Here is a 16,476-nt window from a genome sequence, read left to right as displayed (position 1 = left end):
TATTTCATTATGTATTAATGGATACAAAGCTACATATATGTGGGTCCTTCATATCTGCCTGGAGTTCAGCTTTACATTACAAAGAATTCTGCTCTTGTTCCCTTTTAAACATTCATAGCATATAGAAGAAGTATTATTTCTTCATTTACTGTAAAAGCTCTGTACACCCAAAACCGATTTTATCGGGTTTATATTAAGCTAATCCTGGCTTAATTACTTGGTGAGTCACTGACCTGGGACAAGTATGAAGGACATAATTTCAATTAGACCTCAGTAAATGTGTGTTTCAGCTCAGTGACTCAAAAGGCAGTAAAATCAGTGATAGAATGTACAAGTCATTAATGGAAGATCTCATTTTCACATCTTCACAGGTTTACTTTGAATTAAAGGTGCAAAAACTACTTATTCTCACAGCTGATTACGGTGTTGCTGTAAAAGGTCAATACTGTAATAGGTAGAAATAAACCTCAAAACTGTAATTTTTTTCAACCTGAACCCTGAAATAATTACGATGTATTATTTTATGTAATCTGGATCTAGTCCAGGATTCAAAACATTTGCTAGCAAATAGCAAATGACTTTTAAGAAATCCATTCTAGTTTAGCTGGATCTCCCAGCTTCACTGATGAAAGCGTATCCTCTCAAGCCCTGGGAGCTTTAATAAATCAGACCCATTATTCTAATAAAACAATGTACTAATTTATAATAAACTCAGTAAACTAATTAGGCACAATAAAATATTCTGCTCACTCTGCAACATTGTTCAAGTGTAAGAGTTAACTGTACACGTGAATTGGCTATTGTTACCGAAGCTGCAAAACCCAGGACCTTTCTTTCCAATAGAACAGCAGAATTTGTTCACATTGCGTGCTCATTTTAGCTTATCAACTTCCTTTGAGGAAGTAAAGACCAGTTAAAAGAAAAAAAAACATACACCTCTTCACACTTCTTGTTCCACAGGTATTTCTGTTACAGTTCTGTTAAAAAGTTTGCAAAGACAGTATGCTAAAATGCAAGTGATTAGGAGATGCTATATTATCCTTAGACATAAAATTCTAATTGAAATGTGAAATGTGAAATGATTGTAATGCGTGAAATAAAACATGGGAGCATTTTACATACATATGGAGGTAAATATCCATTTAAAACTTTACTGAAAAAAAAATTAGGCGCACAATCCAGTATGGCATTTGCTTGGAACACCAACTTCATTTGTTGCCCAACATAGGAACATCAAGCAACCCAGGCAAAGGGAATAAAGTAACTTTGAAAGCCTTAAAGCTAAAATCCCATTCCTATCATTGCAGCAGTAACACAATACTTTAGATGGGTTCTAAACCACAATGGGGAATTTATGCGATATCACCACTTGCTAAATGTCATCTCACTCTTAGCACACTGCTATGAATTGGGGTTGATTTGCCTACCAAAATTTAAAGCACCAGTTATCTCAGTTATCTGTGGTTTTATTTTTTTTAAGGTATTCCTTCCTCACATGACTTCATCTATGGAACGGTTTGCATCGAACAGCTTTCCAGAAGTACTATGAAAAGTAGCACAGACATGGTCATTGAGAATAATGTGCCAAGAAAAGCTATTGTTCTCTAACAGCATCATTTAGAAACAGCTTGACAGAAACATTGTTTATTCAATTTATCCAAATATGAATTTTGTATTGTGGCTCTACAGTGTGAAAAGAATTGTTGTGGCACTAGTATTATAAAGGGGGATGTATATAAGGAGCAAAAATTATGTAATGTAAAATGTGGGAATGTTAGCATTGTAAAAATTAATGTTGGTGAGAACTGTATATTGAACAATGTCATCAGGAAGGAAGAAAGAACCACAGGTACTGCACAATGTCATAGGAAGGATGGAATCACGGATATTGTTCACATGTTGTTGATGTAAAGGATCTCCCCATTGGAGGAAGCACCAGCAATAATATAACAAGGATTCTAACTTTTCTCTACTTTACCACATTAAAATGCTGGGTCTGGTGCCCATACTATGTACATTTCCTATAAAGCAGAAAAGTAGAAGCTGCACAGGATAAAAGCTAATCATTGCAACAACATGTGTGCCATGATTAAGCCCATGAAAGTGGTGAAACGCTTCAGAGGATCTATGTTAGTATTTAGTGCCACAGGCTGTGGCTTTTTTGATGTGTCAACATTAAATTTAAAAAAAACTTTTTGCTTTAATGGTGGAGTGTAGCTTCTATTTTTCTGCTTTATCTCAAATTGGCATCTTGGAATTTGATCGTTGCATATAAGTCAGGGGAGCCTTCCCTCAACGTTCGTGTTTAAATACATTTTCTAATAGAATATCACTTGAATTTGACAATATATTTTTGAGTTCATTTTTTTCTCAAATTTGAATTGAATGTGAAATGTTTTAAAAGTAGTTTGAGTCAGGTTTTAAAGTGTGCTAACTTTAGATGTTCAGGTATGGTTACTAATGCTTTTAAACTAACAGACAATATTTTTGTTCTTGCCCTTACAGGTGCAAAGTGCTGAAATTAAATGTATTTTTGCAAATACAAGAAAGCTCAACGTAAGCACCTACATAAATCTCAAGCATCGGTTTTGGGTAGACTGACTTAGCGACAAAAATCTAGGCTGACATTTCTCTCTCTCTCTCAAGTGCTTGGAGTAAACATGGGTGTCTATACAGATCAATTGCAGCTGACCAATTATTATTGACTGACATTTAGTTGACTTCCACACCTCCATGTTTTGACATCACAAACATGAAAAACCTGTACCTAAAGAATGGCTCATCTTTAGTTTTCAATAGGGTCAAAAGAAGATGAGGTAAAGAACAAACAAAGTAGAAAAACCTTGTAAATGAACTCTAAAAGCATAGCATCAACCTTGATGAGTTTAATGTAACTCAGAGGGATCTATTTATAAATCCTATTTGCACAAAAACATTCTCTGTTGAAGAATCAGTTACTATCATTGAAACACATGGACCTGGAAGATTCTTCACCAAAGATATAATTAGATCCGATGTGCAGTTGTTTCAGCAAACATTAATCATTCATTACCATCATTATCAATAATTATTTTTTCTCATTTTTTATTACATAGAAAATATTTTTGTTAAGGAGGCTGCACTAATAGCAGCACAGTGCAAAGACAAGACACCCAATTAAAGGATGTTTTGACAAATCTTCGGACAGAAAGGCCCAGACTAAACTTCAGACAAAAATGCCCACAAACAAACAGCAACTGAAAGCCGCTGCAGTAAAGGCCTGGCAGAGCATTAAAAAGAAGGAAACCTTCAAAAAAAGTTGTCTGTCCAAATATTTATGGACCTAAGTGTATTTAAATTTGTTCTAAACATCATAAAACTGTTTAACTTGGGCTGGAGTCATTCTTTATGGGTAATATGAAACGTATAATCTTGAATATACATAGTGAGGATTTCGTTTTTTTGGTGAGCATTAAAAGAAGAGAGACAGGTGAGGATTAGCAAAGTCAGTATTAATATATAAAAGGCTTCAAAGAAGACTAATGCAGACATCCAGGACAAAGTGTGACCCTGTAGTTGCTGCCAGGAGCTCCACGTTCTAAGAAAAACACCAGGAGTATCAGTAATAGTACTATTTAGTTTCTTGTTAGACATGATGTCATTTCATTTATTTCAACTAGTGAAAGCAGCAGTTGAAGTCATAACTTGGTGGGGACAATACATATGGTTAAAATAGTCCACGAATCAACTTTACAGTTAACATAGGTACTGATATTGATCTTCCACAATTTTAATTGCTGTTTTATAGCCTCAAAATAAAGAATGATATTAAGTTTCCCACAGTATAACATCAGTGCCCCTACCTATTATATCACCATGGACAATATCAGTTATGTAATCCACACTGTATAACCCCAGTGTTTTTTTAAAATGCAATTGTGCTTCCACCAACCCTATTACATGGTATAATGTGAAAATTCCTTTTTATTATGTACAATATTAGTGCTTTCACCCTACCTAGCACAATATACAATACCAGTGCATAAATAAATACAATATTACTGCCCAACTGCACCACCCTACCCATCACACTGGAATAATAGAACTCCTGTTCTACCTATCATACTGTATAATAGCAGCACCCTGATCCTACTTATAAAACTGTGTAATAAAAATACTCCCACCCTTCCCAACACATTATATAATATCATAATCCCTATTCTTCCCATCACACCTAATGATACCAGTACCCCGACCCTACCTATGATACTGTCTACTATAAATACCCCACCCTGCCCAACACATTGTACAATATCAGAACCCTTGTTTTACCCATCACACATGTATGATATCAGTACCCTGATCCTACCTGTCACACTGTAAAATATTATTACCCCCACCCTGCCCAACACATTGTACAATATCAGAACCCTTGTTTTACCCATCACACATGTATGATATCAGTACCCTGATCCTACCTGTCACACTTGAAAATATTAATACCCCCACCCTGCCCAACAAATTGTACAATATCAGAACCCTTGTTCTACCCATCAAACATGTATGATATCAGTACCCTGACCCTTCCTATCACGCTGTATATTAATAATACCCCCACAATATCCAACATGTTGTACAATATCAGAACCCCTATTCCATTCATCGCACATACCAGGACTTGCACATACCACACTGTATAATATTATTGTCTTCATCCTACCTATCCCACTGTATAATATCAATACCCCAACCTACCCAATACACTATAAGTTATTAGAACCCCTATTCTACCCATCACACTGTATGATATCAGTACCCTGAACCTACCTATCAAACTGTACAATGTTGGCACCCCCATGCTACCCATCACATTGTACAATCATTGTATCTCCACATACTACACTGTACAATATCATCATCCTCACCCTACCATTCTCACAGTATAACATCAATACCCCCCTTCTACCCAACACACTGTACCCCCACCCCACCTATCAAACTGTACAATATCTGTATCCCAACCTCTTTATATTATACCAATGCTTCCATTCTCTCCATCACATTGTATATTATCAGTGCTCCTACCTTTTTATGAATTTATTAGCCTTGTGTAGTCACACAAGTAGAACAATAACGGCTACATTTAAAATTATATAAATATCTCCCTACTTTATTGTCTAATTTTCTTGGTACCAGCATATTTTATTTTTCTCACCCCCTGAGGAAGCCAATAAGACGAAACGCATCAGAACCCCTGACACTGGAAATGTTCTACACCATTCTGAGCCTTCCTCTTTCGAACTCCCTTTTTCAAAATGACTAATAAGAAAACTATTGCTCAGCAAAAAGGTCCAATAACTCCATAAGGTTAATAGGGTTTGGGCCTGTAATTTACCTAATCTAATTACTATGTGATAATATGATTTTGTTGAATTTGTTTCTCACTTTTTAACAATATATTTGCCAACAAAAAAACTCATCTCTCTTTTTAAATCATTGTTATTAGGGGTTTGGAAAACTGGGGGGGGGGGGGGGGAATCTGTGTGTTCTCACAAATACACCAAGCCTAGTTTAAATGGGGAGATCCATAATTGTTATAGCAAAAGTCACAGAAGGATTTCCATAGTGTTTGAGCTAAGATTTTTCAGCCGGCTGATAAGACCTAATATTCCCATGCATAGCAGAAAAAATAATGACGTGCTAGAGAGGCAGAGAGCAAAGTGTATAATGGAAACTTTTCAGTCTGGTATAAATATAAATCCTGAAACAGATAGATGATGTTAGCAGATGTTATTAAAATTGACAGCATGTCTAAATTTAATCAATTGTTTGGCAGCTGGTCTGGTTTTAGGGATTAAAAGTGGCAGGAGATGAGGAAAGGGGGCTGCTGGGTGATCGCAATCTTCTAGGGAAAATAAAATGATGCTTATTAAAAGCAGAACACACTCAGACTTTGTGGAAGAGACGGGATATGATTTAACTTCATCGCAGTGCCACAGTGGGAAGTTTATAAGCGCAGACAGTTTATAGGACATCCACTATTTTAGGAATTATAATGGAAGCAGATTTTAATCATGTTAAATCGGAAATAAATTTCTACTAAATCTAAAATCAAGCAGGGCTTTATTGCAGAAAAGGATAGGTGATAAAAGTTCATCTTTTGTAGGAATTTGTAGGAATCTGAATCTCTCCTATAATAGTGCAGCATTGCCTCTTATGGATAGGTGCGCTTGCTGTTATCCACTTGTATTCTCTTACTATCAAAGTAGAAATGTCATCCCATTGTCTAGCCCAATGAAGGCCATTCTTACTCCTGGCTGAACATGGGAATTATAAATATTATTCTGTCTAGCCTACTGAAGGAGGGTTAGGTCCTGTGGCTTTGTTCATCAGATTTGCTTCTCTCCCCACACATGTCTATGAAATTGCAAAAACAGCTTAAAAACAATTTAAAAAAGGAAGAAAGAGCTGAACTGCATCTTTAAGTGAATTATCAATCATTTCATCAAAATTATCTGTTGACACAAGCTCAAAGTCCATTGAGAAACCCTAAAAAGGTTTTAGTTCTCTATCAAGTAATCTCCACAATACATTATTATATGATACCCTGTTTCCCCAAAAATAAAACAAACCCCGAAAATAAGCCCTAGCATGATTTTCCGTATTTGTGAGGATGTTTGAAATATAAGCCCTACCCCCTATACAATATATATAAATACATGGACAAGTGGTGCTCATTTAGGAAAAGCGCCATTGCTAGATATGAGAAATTGGGGCCAATGGTTCTAAAGAAAATGGAGTCACAAGAAATTCAAGATGGGATTCAGGGTTTGGAGAGTTATGATGATGTTCCAGAATGTGATTACATGACTATATTTGAATTAATGTTGATTTTTTTTTTGTTCATGAAAAAAAGACATCCACTGAAAATAAGCCCTAGTGCATTTTTTGGAGCACATATTATTAAAGAACACTGTCTTATTTTCGGGGAAACAGGGTAGGTGTGTATCTGTTATCAGCACCAAATTCAGGCAGGAAAAGGATGATCTAACAACCTGGCATACAGCCTGAAATGTCAGTCCAACCAAAGAAAATATGAGTAAATGATAAAATTTAATGCTGAGAATGTTCAGACTGAAAATTTAGATCATTCTCAATTGTTGACTAGTTCTCCTTACAAACTTTAAAAATCCAAAAGAATCAAAATAAAAGATAAAAGAATCAGCATTAGGAACTGAATGTAACATACACAAACTGGAATTTTATCATCAGGTTTATCAGTGTTCAGAATCTGGGACTTCCCCTGAAAATCAGGTACAGCTGGCAACTATTACCTATTGGCGGGGATAAGCTAGAAGCCTGAACATAAATACAATAAAGCATTGCTAGACTGCAAGCAACCTTTATTCCCCCTCCATGTGAGATTTGTCTGGTGTCCTTGTTAGTTCCTCAAGAAAAGTCCAGGGCTATGCAAAGGTGAAGTAAGACCACAGGGCTGCAGGTTGCTGTGTGTGGATTAACATGGCATGAGAACCAACATTCAATGCATAATTAGAAGTAATCCCATTAAAATGTTTGCATTCTATTTATGTTTTTGGGGTAATATTAATTGATTTCACTTCTTTCAATCATGAAGGCCTAGAATCACATGTGGGCATAGATAGGGTGGTCTGCATGCAAATACAGCTTTCCTAGGAATGCCCAGGCCTCCAGGTTGACATCTCTCCATCATTGTGATATTTGCATGACTTCTTGCTAGCACCAGGGCTCCTAAGAGAAGACTAAAGGATGCTGCTGAAATGTTTTCACCATGCTATGTACAACAATCTGTCACATCCTCCCACCAGCCATGGTCTACATTGCATATATACTGTGTGTGTAATATAGAGGCACCCAGATCCGATGCTGATACCACTGGGGCTTAAACATCAAAATATTTTATATGAACATTTCATTAGGATGTTAATGAGGGTGGAATAAAGTAAATCAAAATATAACTTTATCTGATTAAACTTTGGTTTTCAGATATACTGGATTGCTAGTTAAAAGGGAACCTAATACTAAATATAAAACATTGCAACCAGGCAGGTCCTTTATTGCAGAAAGGGGATCTGTTGTCTCTTCTGCAATAAAATAAACATACCTGCAAGATCCTCGCTTTGGAGAAGACGCCACCATCCTTCTCCGCTCCTCTACTGGGTGACGGATTGTTGGCCATTTAGGGTGGCGAGGCACGGGAGTTCATTCAGTCCCAGTGACCCCATAGGAAGCCAGGTTACCTGGCATATCTTGGCATCCTACACTGAGCTACACATGCTCAAAAGAACATTGCAAACAGGCAAGTCAATTTTATTACAGAAGTGACATTGCCTGTCCCTTCTGCAGTAAACAAATAAAACTGGATTATTTATAGATTTGTTACAGCCTACTAACAGTCATACAAACTACTGGGTTCTCTGTATTAGCTAATGTTAGACATTTGGGGTTATATTTATAAATATTTTAACCCAAGGATCACCCAATGTTACTCAATATTCACACATTTTCACATTAGATTTAATGGAAAAATGTACAAATCACAAAAAAATTCTGATTTATACATTTTTGAAAAAAAGTGTAGATTTTGGATAAAAGGTTTGTGAATTTTGGGCGAAAGCATTATTAAATAGATATATTAAAACTACACATAGAAATGAATATACAGTGATGGACAAATTACATTTTAGCTCTGTAAATGCAATAAACATGTGCACAGGCCTTCAGGGGTTAAAGATTTATTAAAGATTACAGCAGCAGGTGCACATGGGCAATTTACGACTGCTAGTCATACGAAGTTGGTTTCATCACTGCATTTTTGTTTAACTCTGTATGCCCTCTCATTAGCCTCTGCTCTTCAGTTTCATACCGCCTGCAATTTCAATTTATGACATCATATCTGGATACTGTTCTGAGCAGCAAGCAGGTTATCCTGGGGCTCCACTAAGCTCCCCTCTCCAACCAACCAGAAAAGTCTGCATTCTACCAGCGTTCAAAGAAAATGATGTCAGATGCTGAAATTCAGACAGTCAACAATCAATTGAGGGTGGAGAACAGACTCAAAATGCGTCAAAACAAAATCCCTCTGATACTGATCAAAATGTGTTTTGTGTTTTATAGACCAGTCTGGGTATTTTTATAAGTAGACAATAAGGTCCAGAAACCTTTAACAGTATCTGACAATGCACAGCGCATGAATTTGTATTTATCTGTGGTTGATTTTGGAAAATTTTTCTTTGCATCTGTACAGATTAGGAAATTATGTCAAACAAGCATACACAATGAAAGAACAATGTGCGAAAAAACAGATTTCAGCATGCAGAGCTTTTTGTATTATTCTGATTTTAGTGGTGAAGGATTACAACTTTTTATCAGGTTTTATTTGTGCTATGTTTGTCCCCAATAGAGGCTTCTTTACTACTTACTGCCTAGTCATTAGACCTAGAAATGAGTGCATTGCTCCCCACTGGAGACATGGGCAGCAATACCAAAAAAACTGAAAGAGAATGAACCGGCCAGTGTTATATTTTAAAATGAATATATATACTTAGTCATAACCAAAAGCTATATATATATATATATATATATATATATATATATTTATATATATATATTTCTGTGCTTGTAATATAGGATTGTGGCACTCACAGGTCTTGCAATAGGAGAAAAAGCTTAAAGACCTACAAAATCATTGGTTTCTAATTTTCCAGAAAACCAAAGATCACATTTATCACGGCTGCTGAAACCCAACAAAACATTGGACGCATAAAATGTAAAATCTATGTCCTTTTTCTCCCTTTGCAGGACCTGTGAGTGCCATGTTGCCATATTTCATTTCTAAATTGATGGTTAAGCAATAAGGCAGATATATGGGGCATTTTTATGCATATAATTCCAAAAAGCAAGCACTAATGCAACAATATTTGTCGCTGTTTGGAATGATTACCAGCTCAGCTCTTCTTTTTAATAATTAAATAACATTTTTACTCTGACTGCATTAAGTGAGAAAGGTCTATCAGAGATAACCAACAACACTTTCCAACTACAACATGCAGAATGTTCACCATAGTGCAGTGGCTATGTAGTGGGAACTATCATCACTGGTGGTTGGCTTGCAGAGGGGCTTTGTCCACGGGGTTAGGACCGGGAATCCTTTGGCCTGGAGGTCAAATACCACCAACCAGCACTTTTATTGTGGTAACAGTTTGTGTTCCATGCAAAGTGTACTACATTGGTGTTTTAATTGGTGGACATGATAAAAAGTATGGAACACTGTTCAGTGTGACACAATTTTTAGAACATCTTCCATTAATAGCTTTCCATTCAACGTTCAGCAATTGGTAACATGACGTCTTAGAGCTGCATAGAAATTTGATACTGCACAGACTTCTGCTATCTGATCACAGGTCTGAATGGAGAGCAGGTAGCTATATAATGTTCAACATGTGTTACTTACTGTGGGTCCCGCTCTAAACAATTCCTGAATGATGAGATATTTCCACAGTTGGCCACCAACACAATATTTCCTACTACTTCCCAATGCCAAATGCTCTTTTGTTCTTCAGCCCAGCCTCTATCATTGTCTATAAGTATATCCAAAAATAGCATAATGATTGCAATCACAACTCCTAGCTGATAATTGACCGGCCATGATGGAGGCATGCAGCCACTGAATCTGTATTCCATAGAACAACTGACTCTATAGTATATAAATAAAGAATTCCTTCTTGTTTATTCTAATACTCTTTCTACTTATTTCAAGATAAACTAAAGGAACCCCATATGTATGTACAGATGTAGAATGTTGGCCGGCATAGAGCTAGAGCAGTCTTCTCCCAACAGAAAGAATGAATTGGCTTTAGTATCAAACCCAGACTGGTACTACAGGTTTCATTTATTTTGACAAGATGGACTTTAAAGTACATCAAAGACTTTACTAGGTTTGTGTATATTAAGTCTAATGACCTTTCATAACTGTCTGCAAAGACTTTCCTTTTTACCCCAGTCTGCTACTACATGCATGGTACTCATTGTAATGTGAGCAAATAATGGCATGTCTAGGGATAATTGGATAAGGCAATGGTAATGGAGCTACTGATTCATGTCACTGAATCAATATGTGACACATCCAATCACAAAATATACATATGTTCCCTTATGGAAACTAACATTTATGTCTAGCCTGAAAAGAGGAAACATGGAATGAAGAAATCTATAGAACTGTTCCACTTTTAATTCAAAGAATTATTTGAAGAAACAAAATTGTTCATATTAATATTTTAAAAACAGGTTATGGGCAGCACGGTGGCTCAGGGGTTAGCACTTTGGCCTTTGCAGCGCTAGGTCCTAGGTTTGAACCCCAGCCAGGACACTATCTGCATGGAGTTTGCAGGTTCTCCCCGTGTCTGCGTGGGTTTCCTCCGGGTACTCCGGTTTCCTCCCACATCCCAAAAACATGCAGTTAGGTTAATTGGCTTCCCCCTAAATTGATCTTAGACTACATTAATGACATATGACTGTAGTAGGGACATTAGATTGTGAGCTCCTTTGAGGGACAGTTAGTGACATGACTATGGACTTTGTACAGCGCTGCGTAATATGATGGCGCTATATAAATACTGTATAATAATAATGGTATGGCATGCATTTCTCATTGGATAAAGCCTTTAGTAAATGCTGTAGATGTGGAAGAAAGCTAGGATAAATATTAAACATAGGCAAGGAGGGGCACTACTGGAGCTCAGACATAGCCAACCAAAGATTTTATTGTGATAACTTATATCCCATCTCGGTTGTCCTCATATGAAGACATTTGTATTTCCAGGGTTAGGGGATGCCAAGCCTAAAATTAGCTTAGGCTATAATTGCAGCTGCAGACTCTTTTATGTGGGTAGAGGCTGTTCTCTTTGGCTGATACCCCAGCCCGAAGGACAACAATGAAATTGCCACACATAGACATGGCAGTAAACTGTGTCTATTGGCTCCTGGAAGCCATACTTTCTGGAAGCTTAGCTCCTTTGTTATGGAAAGCTAGAATTAAAAAAGAGTGAAAGGGAACAGTTCCCTATTATATTAGGCAGCATATTCATTTTGATTGCTGCGGCTTGCTCCTTCCAGAAAAGCCAGTTAAAATGTGTTGGTTAAATAATTTACCAGTCATTTCACCATTGTTTACTTTTTTGGATACATCTAATGCATTCTATAACTTTTTTTTACATCTTACTTCTTTTTTTTACATCGAAGGATCAATGGATGCGATCATGTTCCTTATTTTGGGATCGCATCCATCAATCGTTCTTTCTTCCAAATCCATAATTGCCCAACTCTGATATAGAGATAGATATAAACATTGGACCATCTTACTACTAAAAATGTTTATGATTATGTAAATTGTATGTCCATCATCTCTATCATTCATTTTTTTTTAAATGTTAGCTGCTAAATGCCTGAAAAACTGTGTTTAAGAGATTTACTATATGGCCATACGTTTGCTCGCACCCAACCATTTCAACTAAATGAACTTGCTAGACATCTGATTTTAAAATGAATTATTATGGAGCTGTCTATACCTCCACTCCATCTGCAGTGGCCACAATTGTCTACACTTCTATGGGAAGGCTAACCACAAAAAAAAATTTCTCTGGAGAATTTGTATCCATTAAATCAATATAGTATTTGTGAAATTGGGTTCTGATGTTAGGAGAAAAGACCTGACTTGCAATTGGCATTTAAATATATGCCAAATATTTTCAGTACATGTGGGATGAGGGGTCTCGGCAGGTCAGTCAGGTTCACAATTCCAAATTCTCCAAACTTCTTTATGAACCTTTTGTGCACAGGGGTGCAGTCATACTAGAATAGTAAGGGCCTTCCCTAAATTGCTGCCACGGGGTTGGCTGTGCACTATTGCCCAAACTATCTCAATACTGTAAGCATCTGAAAAGAAAATTGGCAAGTTGTTGACATACAATTGGCCATATAGTGTATATTTTTTGTCATTTCCTTTTTATGCTGATGTTTATTATGTCAGGCATGTATCGAATCCACAAAATTGGGTTTTCTTTTCATTAATTCGTCATGGTCTGCATGATTAAAGAACTCATTTGCCTAAATATTTTGTACAGAAAGGTCTCCTTCATTCTAGTCTCAAAACATCTGCAGGCATGTTTCTACCCACCTGGTATCTTGACGATGGAACAACCACTAATAAAATTATCCATGCTGCCAGCATCCCAGAGGCTAGCGTGTATTCGACACTCCTCCCCATCCTCATTTATTCTGTAAATAAAAAGAAAAGTCAGCCCAATGGATTAGTATGCCACACGCCCTGCATTATACAGTCATAGTTTAATTGGAACACTATCAGGACAGGACATGGAATAAAATTAGAAGTGATAATGGAAACAAAAGTTAAGGACAAAAAGTTCAGTCTTGGTGCTTAAGGGTTTGAAGAAATTGTTTGAAGTTGCCAAACAAAGTTACCTAATAAAAAGGAATATACTTTTATTATATTCAGGACCAAAAAAAGTCACTTCTTTTAGCAAGGTGAATATGAAATCCACATATTATTTGCTTTCCATGCAATTGGTTGTTTGTAGCATTTTAAAGGGCAAGCTAAAGTTTACACACATACCAGAATAAGCCAAGACAGTGACTTTTCTTCCTCCTTCTCCTTGTTAGTCTCTTTACCCAGCAGCCCTATATCAAGTTGCAATCAGATAGATGTAGTCAGAAAGAAAACAGCTTCTGCTGCCCTCCCTGAAAAAATGTTCTTGTAGCATACCATACTCAGGTGACCATTGTTCCACTATTCATTCTACAGTATAAGTTCCCTATGAATTAATGACATATTTGTCTTATAGTTGACACGGATGTCACTAATGCGTAGTAGTTACAGCATACAACCAGAATTACTGACCCCCCCTCTCTTAAAAAAAACATATGCTGCAATTAGTCAATAGGAAAGCAAGTTAATATATATTTTAACAAGTTGCATTGTAGCTATGAACCTACTCAATGTTTGTTAACATGTTTGTTAACATTTTAATAATTCCTAATTCTGACACAGCTAAAAACAGCAGCTCCATTAGAAAAATGAGGACCTCAGCTGTCAAAATGACAGGATCCCCACCATAAAGATGGAGACCTTGGCTGTCAAACTGACAGCAAACCTGCTTTAAAGATGGAAACATCAGCTTTCAAACTGGCAAACTGACAGCCGCTGTCAGAGATCCCAATCTTTTTGGTAAAGCTGCGGCCCCCATCTCTTTAGCAAAGCCGCTGTCAGTGTGACAGCTGAGTTCCCCATCTTTTTTTGTTATTGCAGAGCTCATTTTAGTTTTACAGCTGAGCTCCCTTATATATAGAGTAAATTGGTTTCAGTAACCAGTCATTATTAAAATATCAACAAACAAGTTATTGAATATTTGCCAAATGAGTAGGGTCATAGCTAAAATGCAACTTGTTAAATATATATTCACTTGCTTGCCTATTGACTTATTGCAGCATATGGCTTTTTATGGAGAGATGGGAGCAGTAATTCTGGTTGTATACTGTAACTACTATTAAATTAGGGATTTCTGCTGTCAAACTGACGGCAACTCTACTACAAGGTTGGGCACCTCAGCTGTCAAAATCTGTTAGCAGATTTCATACAAAAAGGGGGCCCTGGGCTGTCAAACTGAGAGCTGCATTGCTGCAAAAATGGTGTCCTTATGTGCCAAACTGGCAGAAACTCTGCTATACAAGTAAGGACCTCAACTTTTAAACTCTGCAAGGCAAGTAAGTGAAATAAGCACCACTTAGTGTTTAATATAAATAACTCTGATATACAAGGGTAATTTATTGACCCACATGAGAGCCATGCAATGGAAAACTTGCCCATGCGTTCAGCAAGAAAAAAGTCAAAACATTATTGAAATAATTTACATTAGTATTTGTGTATTTGGACTGTTGCTAATACATTTCACTAATTACTCACGGCATGAAATTGTGATTTATGTGGGTATAGTATACACACAATGGGCACCCGCAGAATCCGCTGTGGAATTCCAGACTGTGACGTATTCATTGCTTTAAAGACTGTAAACGGCTAATACTAATGAAGGGCCTATTACTGCTTGCATTTTTACTGAAAGTCATATCCCTACTGCAGTCTGGATAAGAGAAGGTAAACAAAGTAGTGAAGCAAACTCCTGATTGTGGCTGAGCCAGAATAAGCGTCACTAAGTTTAATCACATGCAAAGCAATTGTTCATGAATAACAGGAAAACGACGACTGCCAACCCTAACTGATTAATGTCGTACAAAGCAATCCGCTATTCCACCTTCTCACTAACATTCCAGTAGTCTGAGAGCTAACAACTCAGCCAGCGTTTTATTTGCACCCCTAACTAGGGTGGAAAATGGTCATCAAGAAACTCCAGTATAGTCTACAGCCCAGCCAGGGAAAAAAATAGATAAGTGTGCCGTCTAGACAAATGAAATGAAAACATATGAGCTTAGCGGTCACTTCTCAATAAGTAAAACAACTTGTCAAATTGTTATCGAACCCTCTAATCTCTACCCACAGGAGATCATCTTCGAAGGTTGGATCAGAACTCGTGTATATTAAGAGGATCATATCAAACGGTGGATTAGGAAAGTCAAAACAAATACACAAAGGAAATGATGAAAAGTATTCTTTCCTAGAGTGCATAGTATGTTAATTTCCCTCTGGGTCTGAAACATAGCTCAGTGTTCTCCTCACTTCTCCCACGCTTAAATCGAAACAGAGCAGTGTGAAGTCATCCTGGGTATGACCACACCAGCAATGCATTCAGCGTTAAAGTAGAACTCCAGACTATAGGGAATATTATTTTATGCAGAAACCTCTATCACGTTTTTATTCTAGTTTGTAAAATCATTGCACGGATCTTCTATTACAATATTCGGAAAGGATGTTAGGTAAATCCATAAAAAAGGGGGCACAAAATAGCAGTTCTTTTATGGGACAGATGCTTTTTTGCTGTCTGTATATCTTGAGTTATTAGGACAGAAAGTTAGGGAATCCTTTGTTATGTTTGTGTCTCAGATGTAATGCAATGCTTATAATGTATAGACAACAGCCTTCAGGGGCAGAGGCCTAACTAGAAAGCAGACTTGGATGGAATTTTTTCCCCCACCACCACCAAAAAATAAAAATACTACTGTGCAATTAAATAAAAAAAAGACATCTGAATAAAAATATGGTGCATCATGGCGAATGGTGCACACTGACAAATTACAACAGGAGGAGCTTTTAGTTAAATAGTTAAATACCATAAAACCTGAACCTACTCTGCTCTGTGTTAATGCATCATGCAGAGAATGTACAGAGAGTTCAGAGATCGGGTGTATGTACAGAATGCAGGGCTCAGGTGTATGTAATGTACAGAATGCAGGGCTCAGGTGTATGTAATGTACAGAATGCAGGGCTCAGGT

General features: G+C 36.9%; 1 protein-coding gene across 1 annotated transcript in view; it reads right to left on the bottom strand.

The window, feature by feature from the left end:
* The window catches only part of ADAMTSL3 (ADAMTS like 3), a gene marked incomplete in the record, with an annotated part of 213,664 nt that overhangs the window by 192,558 nt on the left and 4,630 nt on the right, over positions 1-16,476 (bottom strand). Inside the window, 1 exon segment of the mRNA XM_072402452.1 lies at positions 13,193-13,293. Within this exon segment, the coding sequence (XP_072258553.1) occupies positions 13,193-13,288 (96 nt within the window).

This window comes from Pyxicephalus adspersus, chromosome 2 (assembly GCF_032062135.1).
Source record: "Pyxicephalus adspersus chromosome 2, UCB_Pads_2.0, whole genome shotgun sequence".
In the NCBI taxonomy this organism is placed as follows: Eukaryota; Metazoa; Chordata; class Amphibia; order Anura; family Pyxicephalidae; genus Pyxicephalus; species Pyxicephalus adspersus.
This window is presented reverse-complemented; position numbering and strand designations above follow the sequence as displayed.